General features: G+C 41.6%; 2 protein-coding genes across 2 annotated transcripts; both read left to right on the top strand.

Moving 5' to 3' along the window:
• Nucleotides 1–421: 421 nt before the first annotated feature.
• LOC109554253 (olfactory receptor 8A1-like) lies at nt 422–1,357 on the top strand. The gene has a single exon (XM_019954568.2). The coding sequence runs from the start codon at nt 431–433 to the stop codon at nt 1,355–1,357; it is 927 nt and encodes a 308-aa protein (XP_019810127.2). The 5' UTR covers nt 422–430.
• Nucleotides 1,358–12,255: 10,898 nt separating this feature from the next.
• Nucleotides 12,256–13,185, top strand: LOC109554077 (olfactory receptor 8A1-like). Its single transcript, XM_019954390.2, has one exon. It carries the CDS (start codon nt 12,256–12,258, stop codon nt 13,183–13,185), a length of 930 nt encoding a protein of 309 aa, XP_019809949.2.
• The last annotated feature ends 2,833 nt before the right edge of the window (nt 13,186–16,018 follow it).

A 16,018-nucleotide genomic window follows, 5' to 3' on the forward strand; every position in this document is an offset into this window, starting at 1 on the left:
TGAGCCTGCATCAGCCTTTCCTGGAGACAGTATGATACACAGATCACTGCGTCCCATCCCAGAGTCCCTGACTTCGTAGGTCTGGGGTGAGGCCTGAGAATCTGCATATCTGATGTCTTCAAGTGACGCCAATGATGCTGGCCCAGGGACTGGACTTTAAAACTCACTACTCTAGGATATTTCAGAAATGTGCATGTTGTAAAAGTTCTCAATCTTGCCCCCTTTTCCTCTCATCTCCATGATCTTTGAAATACCTAGGATCTGGTCTTCCTCCCGAAAAACAGCAGGATGAGGGAGCACTCATCAGAAAGGATCCCAGGATCGCTCACCTGGCCTGAGATGCACAAACTAGCTTGACCAAGCAAAACATGATGTGAGCTTTCACAGAGATCTTCATTTGTGTCCCCACAGGACACCCAGCCAGAGGAGAATGGCAGAAAATCACTCCACAGTGACAGAGTTCATTCTTGGAGGTTTAACAAATCAGCCAGAGTTCCAGCTCCCACTCTTATTACTCTTCCTTGGGATCTACTCAGTCACCATGATAGGGAACCTGGGCATGATAACCGTGATTTGTCTGAACCCTCAGCTTCACACCCCCATGTACTATTTCCTCAGCAACCTGTCCTTGGTGGATCTCTGCTACTCCTCTGTCATTACCCCTAAGATGCTGGTGAACTTTGTGTCAGAGAAGAATATCATCTCCTATGCAGGGTGCATGGCCCAGCTCTACTTCTTCCTGGTGTTTGTCATTGCTGAGTGTTACATGCTGACAGTGATGGCCTATGACCGCTATGTTGCCATCTGCAGACCTTTGCTTTACAACATCATCATGTCTCATCGAGTCTGCTCCCTGCTGGTAGCTGGGGTCTATGCCATAGGATTCATTGGTTCAACCATAGAGACTGGCCTCATGTTGAAACTGTCCTATTGTGATTTCCTTATCAGTCATTACTTCTGTGACATCCTCCCCCTCATGATGCTCTCTTGCTCTAGCACCTATGACACTGAGATGACAGTCTTTGTTTTGGCTGGATTTGACATTGTAGTCACCAGCTTAACAGTCCTAATTTCCTATGCCTTCATCCTGTCCAGTATCCTTCACATCAGCACCACAGGCGGAAGGGCCAAAGCCTTCAGCACGTGCAGCTCCCATCTTGTTGCTGTGGGGATGTTTTATGGAACAACTGCCTTCATGTACTTGAAACCCTCCACGGCCAGTTCCCTGGCCCAGGAGAACGTGGCCTCCGTGTTCTACACCACAGTGATCCCCATGCTGAACCCCCTGATCTACAGCTTGAGGAATAAGGAGGTGAAGGCTGCCATGCAAAAAACTCTGAGAGGAAAAATGTTTTGATACAAATGTTATTATTCTTTTTCAATTTTAAAAATAAGTTGCTAGGGATCCCAGAGGGAAGCCCCTGAATGCTCACCCACCCAGAATGGGAAACTCTTCCTTCTCTGCATGGCTGGGTGACTGCACCTGACTCTTTCCTTCTTCCTTCGCCCCTCCTCTTTCTCTACTCTCATTTCTATATGAAGCTGCTGCTGCTGCTGCTAAATCGCTTCAGTCGTGTCCGACTCTGTGCGACCCATAGATGGCAACCCACCAGGCTCACCTGTCCCTGGGATTCTCCAGGCAAGAACACTGGAGCGGGTTGCCATTTCCTTCTCCAATGCATGAAAGTGAAAAGCAAAAGTGAAGTCACTCAGTCATGTCCGACCCTCAGCGACCCCATGGACTGCAGCCTACCAGGCTCCTCCATCCATGGGATTTTCCAGGCAAGAGTACTGGATTGGGGTGCCATTGCCTTCTCCATCTATATGAAGCTAGCTGATATCAAGTTCTTTTTTTATTATTTGGGATCTATTTTCTTTCTTCTGTCCCTTTGGTAAACTCTATTGTCTTAATTGTAATTTAACACAAATTTTAAATTTTCACAGGCTCACAGATATAGAGAACAAACTAGTGATTACTACCAGGGAGAGGAGAGGAGGGAAAGCAAGATAAGAGTAGGGGATTAAAGACACAGACTGCTACATGTGAAATGAACAGGTAACAAGGATGTATAGTACAGCACAGGGAAAGATAGCCATTAGTTCACAGTAACTTTAAATGCAATAAAGTATAAAAATATTGAATCACTTTGTTGTACATCTGAAACTAATATAGTATTGTAAATCAGCCACACTTCAATAAAAATTAAACTTTCATCATTGAGTTTCAAAGTCAACCACTTTTTTGTTATCTTCTATGCTGTCATCTGGAGAAGGCAATGGCACCCCACTCCAGTACTCTTGCCTGGAAAATCCCAAGGACGGAGGAGCCTGGTGGGCTACAGTCCATGGGGTCACTAAGAGTCAGACACAACTGAGCGACTTCACTTTCACTTTTCACTTTCCTGCATTGGAGAAGGAAATGGCAACCCACTCCAGTGTTCTTGCCTGGAGAATCCCAGGGAGAGAGGAGCCTGGTAGGCTGCCGTCTATGGGGTCACACAGAGTCAGACATGACTGAAGCGACTTAGCCGCAGCAGCATGTAGAAAGTATTATTCAATTTCATTTCTCCTTTTTGCACTTGGGAGTATACAAGGCAGAGAGGTGAACTGAAAGTCACCAACAAGTGACGCCCAGAGCATTTCTCATCTAGACTTCCTCCTCTCCACTCTCTCACTCCTTTCTCCCGATCTCTACCAAAGGAGTTGTACTTGATTCCTTTATGACTTTCTTAGTAACAATAATAATAATGCCAACATGTTTAGGGAGGCTTACTCTGAGCTATACAACTCTTCTAAATGCTTTACATGCATGATTTCAATTACACCTCACAACAGTTCAGTTCTGTTGTTTTCCCCATGTCACGTGGAAAGTGGAAACTTGGTTTAGTAACTTTCTCAAGATCACACAGCTGGTAAACAAAGACACTGAGATGCAAACCCAGGTCTAAGTGACTTCAGGACTCATACTCTTGGCTCTCAAACGTTCCTTTTGCTTTAGCCTGGCACATCACCTTCTGAACAGCCTATTAAGCCTGCCCTTTCAATTTCACATGCCCCCTGAAACCAATTCCTCAGAACCCCACCTTTTGTCATCTGCCCTAGCCTCTTCCTATTTGTAGACAGCTTCTTCGGTAGAACTAAGGGGAGATTACACTAGAGTAACACACTAGTTTGCCTGGTACTTCACCACTTTTAGCACTGGAAGCCCCACACCCTGGAAAATCCCTTGGTCCCACACAAACCAAGATGGTTGGTCACCCAGATTATCCATTGCTGCAAACCCTCTTGCCCTGCTTAATTAACTCAGAGATCTACTGCCAACCTCACCCAGCAAATCCAGTGGCAATGAGACAAAGTCTCTCCCCATTCTCCTTGCTTTATACCAATATCAACGATACATGTTTTAGACTCAGCAGCCTGATATAATGCAAACACCTTGTACAGTGTAGATATCTTCTTGTCATTTCTAGCTAGTTTCAGTATTCTATTGTTTATATCAGTGGTTTATTATGGGAAACTGGGATACTCCAGTTTTCTCAAGCAGAAATGGCATTAACAGAGGAAATGACTTGGTACGTTTTTTTGAATGACTACGGAAAGGGTGAGGGTGCCTCTCAAAGTGACTTCACAGCAGATGTGATCTACTCATCAAGAAGCTCCAGCTTCCACTGTGATCAATGCCACCCTGACAAGTGGCCCTCATACTCACAAAATCAGTAAAGAGTAACTGAACCCAGGGATTGAACATCACCTGGAAATTTGTTAGAGACACAAATTAGGGGTTCCTGCTCCACACCTACAGAATTATGGGGTGGGCCCCAGCAATCTATATTTTAATAGATCTCCTGTTGATTCTGTTATACACTAAAAAGTGAGATCTTCCTCACTCTCACCCTTAAAATTTCACACAAAAAAACATTGAATTAGTGAGAACTAATTTATTTTGGCCACCTGATGCAAAGAGCTGACTCACTGGAAAAGACCCTGATGCCAGGAAAGATTGAGGGCAGGAGGAGAAGGGGGCGACAGAGGATGAGGTGGTTGGATGGCATCACTGACTCAATGGACATGAGTTTGAGCAAATTCCAGGAGATTTGCTCCTGGTGTGCAGCAGTCCATGGGGTCACAAAGAATCAGACATGACTTAGCAACTGAACAAGAAAATTCACATCCATGACTGTAGCTACAATGCAATCTGGAATATGGAATTTTCAGCTTTTTAACCTGACTAGAAGGTGAGTAGAATTGAGAGAGCCATTCCAAAGTGTCCACTCTACTTATTTTTCATGGGGAGGAGGGCACCCCAGGCTGGGGTGCAGTGTTATAATAACCTGTTTTGAATCTTATGCCCCTGCACCATCTTCCTGCTGAAATGAAAACAGCACTTCTTTTTCCTGCTTTTCTTACACATTTTCCTGTTTATCTGAATATATAATAATTTTTGATATGATGCTGCAGATTTGTTGACTTAACTGTTTTTTATTTCTTTAAAATATCTTTAAGTTTATTTTGGCAGCCAGTGAAGCTACTTGAGTGTCTTGATGTTTCTGAGGCTTAATATTTAAGTTTTGTTAGTACATATCAAGTACAGCTTTTATTCTAGAACAAATTTAGCACTGCTGCTGCTGCTAAGTTGCTTCAGTCATGTCCGACTCTGTGCGACCCCAGAGATGGCAGCCCACCAGGCTCCACTGTCCCTGGGATTCTCCAGGCAAGAACACTGGAGTGGGTTGCCATTTCCTTCTCCAAGGCATGAAAGTGAAAAGTGAAAGTGAAGTTGCTCAGTCATGTCTGACTCTTAGCAACCCCATGGACTGCAGCCCACCAGGCTCCTCCGTCCATGGGGTTTTCCAGGCAAGAGTACTGGAGTGGGGTGCCATTGCATTCTCCGAATTTAGCACTAATGTTAAGTAAAACTTCTGAGCACTCCAGGGAATGCTACAGGTTTTAAAGTTGATCTCCTTACTGGCTTATTGTTAGTAAGTCTTGTCTGACTCTTTGCAACCCCATGGACTGCAGCATGCCAGGCTTCCCTGTCCATCACTATCTCCCAGAGTTTGCTCAAACTCATGTCCATGGAGTCGGTGATGTCATCCAGCCATCTCATCCTCTGTCGTCCCCTTCTCCTACTGCCCTCAACCTTTCCCAGCATCAAGATCTTTTCCAATGTGTTGGGTCTTCGCATAATGTGGCCAAACTACTGGATCTTCAGCTTCAGCATCAGTCCTTTCAATGAATATTCAGGGTTCCCAGACCTGTGTAACTCTGATAATCAATTATTAACTTAAAGTTTCCAGTTATTTATTCTTTGCTCAACTTCATGGAGATGTCTTAGAAACATATGGCCTAGACAAAGCTCGGACAAAGACACAAGAACTGATTTCTGTCCTTCTTTCCCTGTGGCTGCCTATGCTTCACTGGCCATTCCATCTACTTCAACCTCCCAACATTTTGCTCCACTCTTCTCAACTCTTCAAAAATGTTGTCCTTTGTTTTCATATACCTTCTTTGGGCCATGATCTAGAAAGTGTCCCCAGACAAATAGGGTAAATATAAAGCTCCTATCATTTGTTCCTCTTCTGTCTTGGGTCATAATTCAGCATCAATGTTGTCCAATGTCTGAAAGCACTTATTTCATATATATATATATATATATATATATATATATATATATATATATCATCCAGTTTTTCATTGCTTATGGTGGATGGCTTATAGAAAGAACACAATTCAGTCCATAGCACACACCCACAAGTGAAAGAATATTATTACAGTCTACAAAAATGAGTAAAGACACATTTCAAAAATGATACAAGGTGTGAAAGAGAAACAAAACTCAGAAAAATGCAATAATTGTACAATAGCTCAAGAAACTACTAGAAATAAAAGGAAAAATAATTTAGGAAATTAAACTGAATTAGAAGTAATAGAAGAGCCAATAAACCCAACAGGTGATGCTTTAGGAGAACCAGAAGGTGGAAAGGGGGGATTAAAAAAAAAGAAAAAAGAAGAAATTTATGGGGAGAAACAAATGTGAATACCAGGCAAAGGAGAGCTAATCTTTGGTGAGTAGGAGCCACAAAGAAGAAAAGTAAAGCAAGGGACAGAACAAACAATGAAAACTATAATACAAGGAATTTTCCCAGTTTTAAATAAAGATACATACAGATATACAGAAAGAGATGGAGATGGATATTTGAAGGACATATTGAAAAGAAATATCACACCTAAGAAAACTGCTGAAGAATGAATATCAGAACGTATCCTCAAAAAATTATTGAGAACCAAACAGTACAAATTTTTGAGTTCTTGTTGAAAGACCTATAAACAATAACTAACCCAAAAGCAATGAACTCCTTTAGCGCCTAATTTGTAGCCTTGAAACACCATTGCATACCTGCGTGCTCACTTGCCCAGTAGTGCCAGACTCTGCTGCCCCATGGGCTATAGCCCACCAGGCTCCTCTGGGATTTCCCAGGCAAGAATACTGGAGTGGCTTGCCATTTCTTCCTCCAGGGGATTTTCCCAAGCCAGAGGTCAAACCTGTGTCTCTTGTATCTCCTGCATTGCAGGTGTATTCTTTACCACTCTGCCACCTGGAAAGCCCTTGAAATACCATATCAGGACTAAAAGTAACCAAGTTTCTTGGAGAAATGGTTGATTTCTAGTCTGAAATTTATGAGAAAAGTTCAGAACATTGTCATATCAGCTAGTAATTAATATTAGAGACTAACTGTACTATGTCCAAAAGACTTAAGAGACAAACTGAAAAGAATTCCACAGGCCAAAGACTGAAAATTTTGAGCAACAAAAGGATAATAATTTCAACGGACCGAAATACATAAAATATTATTAAATTAGTGAGATTATAAAGATACTACAAAAAAATAACCAATCATCTTTAGAAGATAATAAGAAACCAAGTTATCTTAAAATTAAAAAATGAAGGTGATGTGTTTTTATATGAACTGTGGTGGTGGATGCTCAAATTTGTGCATGGTAAAAATTTGCAGTGGAGTAAATGTACACACCAAGAAACGATTATAAATAAAACTGAGGAAATCAGAATAAGATCAGTGCATTGTCTATGGCAATGTGTGGTATTCCACATATGATAATTTGGAAAATGTTACCATGGCAGGAAACTGCATAAAGGGTACACAGGATCCCTCTATATTATTGCTAGACCTACATGAGAATCTACAATTATCTCAAGAGGAAAATTTTAATTTGAAAATCATTAGTAACATTTTCATAAATGATGTATTCCTGAATGTATTCTTGACAACTGCATATTCCTATAAACATATTTCTGTTATGAATGATAATATATGAGTGAAGAGATCTTATGTCTACCTATTTATGCACCTCAACTCCTGCCATTTGAACGCTGTTGGTCTACAGGTGCAGCAACGGGGTGACAAATTTAGCATTCCTTATAAATTCATATTCCTTTACTGAAATTATACAGTGTGTTTTATTAAAAACCTTGAGTCTGTATTAAACCCTTTAAAACAAACATTTTAAGCCTATTGATTATGCTTGATGGTGAATAACTAATGATGAGTAACAAGCTTAATGGTAGTGATTGATAATGGCAATGACGGTAATGACAGAGGTGGTTGTGGTGGTGGTGCAGTGTTGGTTCTGGTACTGCTGCTGTTGATGATATAGTTGTGGGATGTTTAATGTTTGAAAGGAAGCATTAGACTATAGTTTCTCAAGCAGAAAGATGACCCTCCCAATAGAAGGAAAATTAACACACCTGGGAGACAAAAAAAAAAACATAATTCCCAGCACAGGTGCAAACCAAGACACTAAGTGCTCCTTTACTAAGGTCTCCAGTCTCTGAAGTGACTGCCTCCCAGGAGAAGTCCTGCCCACATATATATATGGCACTTCTTGTTTCTTCTCTTTATGTATATATAAAAAGACTCCCGAGTCTCCTAAGCTGAGGGACCCATTTTTCATGACAGTGCTGATCCCTTTGAGTAAATTTAGGACTAGATGTAAATCCAAATGGTCCTCTCATTTTCTGATATTTACTTCCCAACTGTTGAAACCAAGGCATCCTCTATAATTTTCAGGGGACTCTTATCCATTTTTCCTCAGCACAGGTACTTAATTATGACTTACAGCAATTGTATAAGAAATATATTTCTTCCATAAGCTCCTGTTTCTAATGCATTCTATTTGCAACTCTGTATTTATCTTCATCTCTTTTTTTTTTTTATCTTCATCTCTTAACATGCTTCTTATTGTTTTCAGAGGTGGAAATTGAGTAGAAGAGAATATGTTAAGATATTTTAATCTATTGTCGCTACCTAAAGGAAATTTTTCTGCTTCATAATAAATGGAAATGATATTCAAAAGTCTTAGCTATCTCTAATTCTCTCTCTTCATTAGTTATTATGAAGTTAACAATTTAAACAATAACTTAAAATGTAAAGCTTATAAATTCAATGCAGGTTTTCTTGTCTTCACACCATATCCTTAGGATTTAAAGATTCTTGGATCACAAAAAAACTGTGGAAAATTCTGAAAGAGATGGGAATAACAGAGCACCTGACCTGCCTCTTGAGAAACCTATATGCAGGTCAGGAAGCAACAGTTAGAACTAGACATGGAACAACAGACTGGTTCCAAATAGGAAAAGGAGTACGTCAAGGCTGTATATTGTCACCATGCTTATTTAACTTATATGCAGAGTACATCATGAGAAACGCTGGGCTGGAAGAAGCACAAGCTGGAATCAAGATTGCAGGGAGAAATATCAATCACCTCAGATACGCAGATAACACCACCCTTATGGCAGAAAGTGAAGAGGAACTAAAAAGCCTCTTGATGAAAGTGAAAGAGGAGAGTGAAAAATTTGGCTTAAAGCTCAACATTCAGAAAATGAAGATCATGGCATCTGGTCCCATCACCTCATGGGAAATAGATGGGGAAACAGTGGAAACAGTGTCAGACTTTATTTTTCTGGGCTCCAAAATCACGGCAGATGATGACTGCAGCCATGAAATTAAAAGATGCTTACTCCTTGGAAGGAAAGTTATGACCAACCTAGATAGCATATTCAAAAGCAGAGACATTACTTTGCCAACAAAGGTCCATCTAGTCAAGGATCTGGTTTTTCCTGTGGTCATGTATGGATGTGAGAGTTGGACTGTGAATAAGGCTGAGTGCCGAAGAATTGATGCTTTTGAACTGTGGTGTTGGAGAAGACTCTTGAGAGTCCCTTGGACTGCAAGGAGATCCAACCAGTCCATTTTAAAGGAGATCAGCCCTGGGTGTTCTTTGGAAGAAATGATGCTAAAGCTGAAACTCCAGTACTTTGGCCACCTCATGCGAAGAGTTGACTCATTGGAAAAGACCTTCATGTTGGGAGGGATTGGGGGCAGGAGGAGAAGGGGACAACAGAGGATGAGATGACTGGATAGCATCACTGACTCGATGGATGTGAGTCTGAGTGAACTCCGGGAGTTGGTGATGGACAGGGAGGCCTGGCGTGCTGCTATTCATGGGGTCACAAAATGTTGGAAACGACTGAGTGACTGAACTGAACTGAACCCCTAGATAAGAAATATAGTTACTGCCAGAGTTATTATTATTATTACAGGAATCAAACGACACAACATATTTTAAAGTGCTGCAGTGAAAAAAGTAGGTTACAACATTTTTTAAATACACATGTGCTTACACACATAGGTACATGTATGTATTGAAAAAATGTAAAAAGACAGTCTATTGTTATTCTCCAAGGAACAGGAAAATGGCACTGTATTTTTGCTTATTTGTACTTCTGATTTTGCACAATGCAGATGTACTGCCTTGGTAATTTTTAAAAATATATCAGAAATAATTGACAGTAAAATCTATCATTTGTGTCCAAAAATTCAATAAATTAAGATTACTAAATAATAACAAAGTGCTACACACAAGACAACCTACAGCAAAACAACATAGTTTACTGAAAACAAAAGCAGACTGATAGTCAGAAGTCCTGGGTTTTAGACCCAGTTCTGCATCTGTGGCTTATTTAACTTTTAGAGCTTCTGTTTCCTAGAGAACAGGAAAATAATACAACATTCCTCTTTTTTATATGCTGTGCACAATCTAAGACATCAAGAATAAAGCATGTTCAACCACAACATTACTTAGAGCTATAGGTGTGCAGATTGTAAGGCTACATGCTTGGGCCAAGGGAAGAGCTTATGATCAAAGAACGCACTTTCAGTTCCCAGTCCTTGGTTATTAGGAGGTGTCTGAAAAGTCACTTCTTGTCTGGCAATTCCGTTTTCTCAATATGAAAGTGGAATGAAAATTCTTTGCTAAACACGTTTGTCTTTCTACTCAAAACCTTTCAGAGGAATTGAGATTGATCTTTGATGAGCATTACACAAAAGCTGAAAGTGAAAGTCACTCAGTCGTATCCAACTCTTTGCATCCCCATGGACTGTAGCCCACCACGTTCCTCTATCCTTTTGATTTTTCAGGCAAGAATACTGGAATAGGTTGCCATGTCCTCCTCCAGGGAATCTTCCCGACCAAGGATGGAACCTATGTCTCCTGTGTTGCCTGCACTGCTAGGTTCTTTACCATCTCAGCCACCAGTGGAGGTCTTCCCCCAATGGATCAGCTGGAAACGAATCAACCTGCAATGCCCGAGACACAAGAGATGCGGGTTCCATCCCTGGTTTGGAAGATCCCTTAGAGGAGGAAATGGCAACCCACTCCAGTATTCTTGCCTGAAAAATCCCATGAACAGAGGAAGCCTGGCAGGCTACAGTCCAGTGGATTGCAAAGAGTCGGACATGACTGAGCAACTAAGCACAGCAGCACACAAAAGTTAGTAGCTGTTTAATGAGCAATGAAAATAGTGCAAACTTAGGGTTTTATCTTAAAACATAAATAGATAGATGAGGAAAGGGATATCTATAGGTATCATATCCTGCAATGATGATCCATGTTTTCTTACATCCATGTCTATAATGTCAATACTTGGTCGTTAAAGAGATAATGGCTTCATATTATGATCTGAAAATAAAAACAACAACAATAGTGAGAATAGCTATTGATTACTTCCTCTAGACCAGCAGTCCCCAGTAATTTTGGCACCCGGGACTTGTTTCATGAAAGACAGTTTTTCCACAGATGAGAGTCAGGGCGGAGAAGGGGATGGTATGGGGATGATTCAAGTGCATTGCATTTATTGTGCACTTTATTTCTATTATTAATACATCAGCTCCACCTGAGATCATCAGGCATTAGATCCTGGAGGTTGGGGACCCCTGCTCTAGACAATACTAAGCACCAGCACCAAGGCTTTACCACAGACAGATTAAATGAGAACCTCTGTGGACCAAACACAGCCATCAATACATTTTAAATGCTCCAGTTGACTATAATTATACAGAGTTGAAATGATTGCTTTAGAGCCTAAAATCCAGGAAAAAACTAAGAAAGAATTTTTGACACCTAATGACAACTCACATTTTTTTATGGGAACTGACTTCTTGAAAAAATAATTTTCTAACTATGCATTATCCCACATTATGTTTACAACTCCCATAGCTCTTGATATCACTAATTTCTTCATTTTTAGATGCAGAAATTGACTTGTAACTCAGTGATACTGTTGTATCTACCATATCCACCTAAAACTGCATCAATTTGAGACAGATTATCATATGTTCACATTCAGTCAATATTTGGGTTTTGCACTGACGACATGGGAATTTCATTTCTGAAGCAAAGTACATCTCCAACTACAAAATATGAATGCTAGCACTTATTACCTACAGGATTGAGCTTCTCAGATTTGAACCTGCCTCAGCCTCACCTGGAGACAGTGTGATACACAGATCACTGGGCCCCATCCCAGAGTTCCTGACTTGGGAGGTCTGGGGTGAGGCCTGAGAATCTGCATCTGCAATGTCTTCAGGTGAGCAAGCAATGCTGGAGCAGGGACTAGACTTTAAGACCCACTACTCTAGGATATTTCAGAGACATGAATGTGATAAAAGTTCTGGATCTTGCCCCATTTTACTTCTCATCTCTATGACCTTTGAAATACTCAGGGTCTGGTCTTCCTCCCAAAATAAACAGCAGCATAAGGGATCATTCATCCCAAAGGATCCCAGATTCACTTAGCTGGCCCTTGATGCTCAAAACTAACTTCACCAAGCAGTGCAAGAAGCAGCCTTTCAGGTAGTTCTTCTCTCTCATCCCCACAGGACCCGCAACCAGAAGGGAATGGTTACAGAAAATCACTCTACAGTGACAGAGTTCATTCTTCAGGGTTTGACAGAGCGACCAGAGCTCCAGCTCCCACTCTTATTCCTCTTCCTTGGGATCTACTTGGTCACCATGATAGGGAACCTGGGCGTGATAACACTGATTTGTTTAAATGCTCAGCTCCACACTCCCATGTACTATTTCCTCAGCAACCTGTCCTTTGTGGATCTCTGCTACTCCTCTGTCATTACCCCTAAGATGCTGGTGAACTTTGTGTCAGGGAAGAACATCATCTCCTATGCAGGGTGCATGTCCCAGCTCTACTTCTTCCTGGTGTTTGTCATTGCTGAGTGTTACATGCTGACAGTGATGGCCTATGACCGCTATGTTGCCATCTGCAGACCTCTGTTTTACAACATCATCATGTCTCATCGAGTCTGCTCCCTGCTGATGGTTGGGGTTTATGCCATGGGGTTCATTGGCTCAACTATAGAGACTGGCCTCATGCTGAAACAGTCCTACTGTGAACGCCTCATAAGTTATTACTTCTGTGAAATCCTCCCCATGATGAAGCTAACATGCTCTAGCACCTACCATGTTGAGATGACAGTCTTCCTTTTGGCTGGATTCAACATCATAGTCACCAGCTTAACAGTCCTAATTTCCTATGCCTTCATCCTGTCCAGTATCCTTCACATCAGCACCACAGGGGGAAGGGCCAAAGCCTTCAGCACGTGCAGCTCCCATCTTGCCGCTGTGGGCATGTTTTATGGAACAACTGCCTTCATGTACTTGAAACCCTCCACGGCCAGTTCCCTGGCCCAGGAGAACGTGGCCTCCGTGTTCTACACCACAGTGATCCCCATGCTGAACCCCCTGATCTACAGCTTGAGGAATAAGGAGGTGAAGGCTGCCATGCAGAAAACTCTGAGAGGAAAACAGTTTTAAGGCAAATGTTATTATTATTCTTTCTCAGTTTTAGAAATAAGTTGTTAGGGATCCCAGAGGGAAGCCCTCTGAATGTTCACCCAGATGGGATGGGTAACTGCCCCTTCTTTGGGTGACTGGGTGACTGCTCCTGCCTCCTTCCCCCTTTCTTCCCACCCTCTCTTTCCTCTAATTTCTGTTTGAAGACAGCTGATGTTGAATTCAAGTTTTCTCTCATTGGGAAACATTTTCTCTATTCTGACACTGAAAGATGAACTCCCCATGTTGGTAGGTACCCAATATGCTTCTGGAGATCAGTGGAAAAATAACACCAGAAAGAATGAAGAGACAGAGCCAAAGCATAAACAACACCCAGTTGTGAATGGGACTGGTGATGGAAGCAAGGTCCAATGCTATAAAGAGCAATATTGCATAGGAACCTGGACTGTTAGGTCCACGAATCAAGGCAAACTGGAAGTGATCAAACAGGAGACGGCAAGAGTGAATGTCGACATTTTAGGAATCAGTGAACTAAAATGGACTGGAATGGGTATGAATTTAACTCAGATGACCATTATATCTACTACTGTGGGCAAGAATCCCTTAGAAGAAATGGAGTAGCCATCATGGTCAACAAAAAGAGTCTGAAATGCAGTACTTGGATGCAATCTCAAAAACGACAGGATGATCTCTGTTTGTTTCCAAGGCAAACCATTCAATATCATGGTAATCCAAGTCTATGCCCCAACTAGTAATGCTGAAGAAGCTGAAGTTGAATGGTTCTATGAAGACCTACAAGACTTTCTAGAATTAACACCCAAAAAAGATGTCCTTTTCATTAGAGGGGACTGGAACGCAAAAGTAGGAAGTCAAGAGATACCTGGAGTAAGAGGCAATATTGGCCTTGGAGTACAGAATGAAGCAGGGCAAAGGCTAATAGAGTTCTGCCAAGAGAACGCCCTGGTCAAAGCAAACACCGTCTTCCAACACCACAAGAGACAACTCTACACATGGACACCACCAGCTGGTCAACACCAAAATCAGATTGATTATATTCTTTGCAGCCAAAAATGGAGAAGCTCTATACAGTCAACAAAAACAAGACCAGGAGCTGACTGTGGCTCAGATCATGAACTCCTTATTGCCAAATTCAGACTTAAGTTGAAGAAAGTAGGGAAAACCACTAGACCATTCAGGTATAACCTAAATCATATCCCCAACCAGTCCATTCTAAAGGAGATCAATCCTGTGTGTTCAATGGAAGGACTGATGGCTAAAGCTGAAATTCCAGTACTTTGGCCACCTTATGCTAAGAATTTACTCATTGGAAAAGACCCTGATGCTGGGAGGGACTAGGGGCAGAAGGAGAAGGGGACAACAGAGGATGAGATGCCATCACTGCTCGATGGACATGAGTTTGGGTAAACTCCAGGAGTTGGTGATGGACACGAGGCGTGGCATGCTGCAGTCCATGGGGTTGCAAAGAGTCGGACACGACTGAGCAGCTGAACTGAACTGAACTCTCTACTGTCGTTTAACATATGCTCTAAAGTTTCACAGACTCACATACAGAGAGCAAACAGTGGCTACGGGTTGGGGTGGTGGGGACAGACATGAAGGCCAGGAGAGTAATCTCACAACTACAATGTATAAAATAAATTAGGAATACGGATGTATGGTACAGCACAGGGAAATAAACCCATTACTTTATAGTAACTTTAAGTGCAGTAACTATAAAAATACTGAATGACTATGCTGTATGTCTGAAAGTAATATAATATAGTAAATCAACTACATTTCAATTAAAATTAAACATTCATCACTGAGTTTTAGAGTCATTTCATTTTTTTTTTCTAATCTTTTAGTTTAGAAATGATCATAATTTAGTTTTTCTGTGTAGAAAATATTTCTCAACCCAGTTCCTCCTTCTATGCATTTGGGAATACACAAAGCAGAGAGAGATGAATTTGAGAGTTTTCACCAGGAAGTAATACTTGGAGCTTTCTCATCTAGACTTCCTCGTTTCCTCTCTTCCACTCTTGTCTACTTTTTTCTGCCCAAGAACTTCCATCTGGTCCCTTTGTGTGGCTTTTTAGTCACCATAATAATAATGCCAGCCACTACCATGTTTGGGGCACCTACTCTGAACCACACAGTTCTTCTAAACACTTTGTGCTGCTGCTGCTGCTGCTAAGTTGCTTCAGTCGTGTCCAACTCTGTGCAACCCCATAGACGGCAACCCACCAGGCTCCGCCGTCCCTGGGATTCTCCAGGCAAGAACACTGGAGTGGGCTGCCATTTCCTTCTCCAATGCATGAAAGTGAAAAGTGAAAGTGAAGTCGCTCAGTCATGCCTGACTCTTAGCGACCCCATGGACTGCAGCCTACCAGGCTCCTCCATCCATGGGATTTTCCAGGCAAGAGTACTGGAGTGGGGTGCCATTGCCTTCTCAAAACACTTTGTATGCCTTATTAAATTACACTTCACAACAGTTAGGTACCACTGTTTTCCCCCTTTTCACTGTAGAATTTGGTATAGTAAATTGCTCAAGGTCACATAGCTGGTAAACAAAGACATGGGGATTCAAATCCAAGTCTAAGTGACTCCAGAGCCCACACTCTTGGCTCTCCATCAGCATGCCCTTTGCTTTAGGCTGGTGTTCCCTCTTAGTCTTTAAATCCTGCCCTAATTGTACTCTTCCAATTTCAAAGGCCTCTTGAAATCAGTTCCTCAGGTTCTCAACTTTCATCTTCCCTAATTTCTTCACATGTACAGGCAACTTCTTTTTGTATCTAATGAAAGTTTATGCCAGAGTGACCAGCTCACCAGAAAGTTCACCAGAAACTTTACCAGT

Source organism: Bos indicus, chromosome 29, assembly GCF_029378745.1.
Source record: "Bos indicus isolate NIAB-ARS_2022 breed Sahiwal x Tharparkar chromosome 29, NIAB-ARS_B.indTharparkar_mat_pri_1.0, whole genome shotgun sequence".
In the NCBI taxonomy this organism is placed as follows: Eukaryota; Metazoa; Chordata; class Mammalia; order Artiodactyla; family Bovidae; genus Bos; species Bos indicus.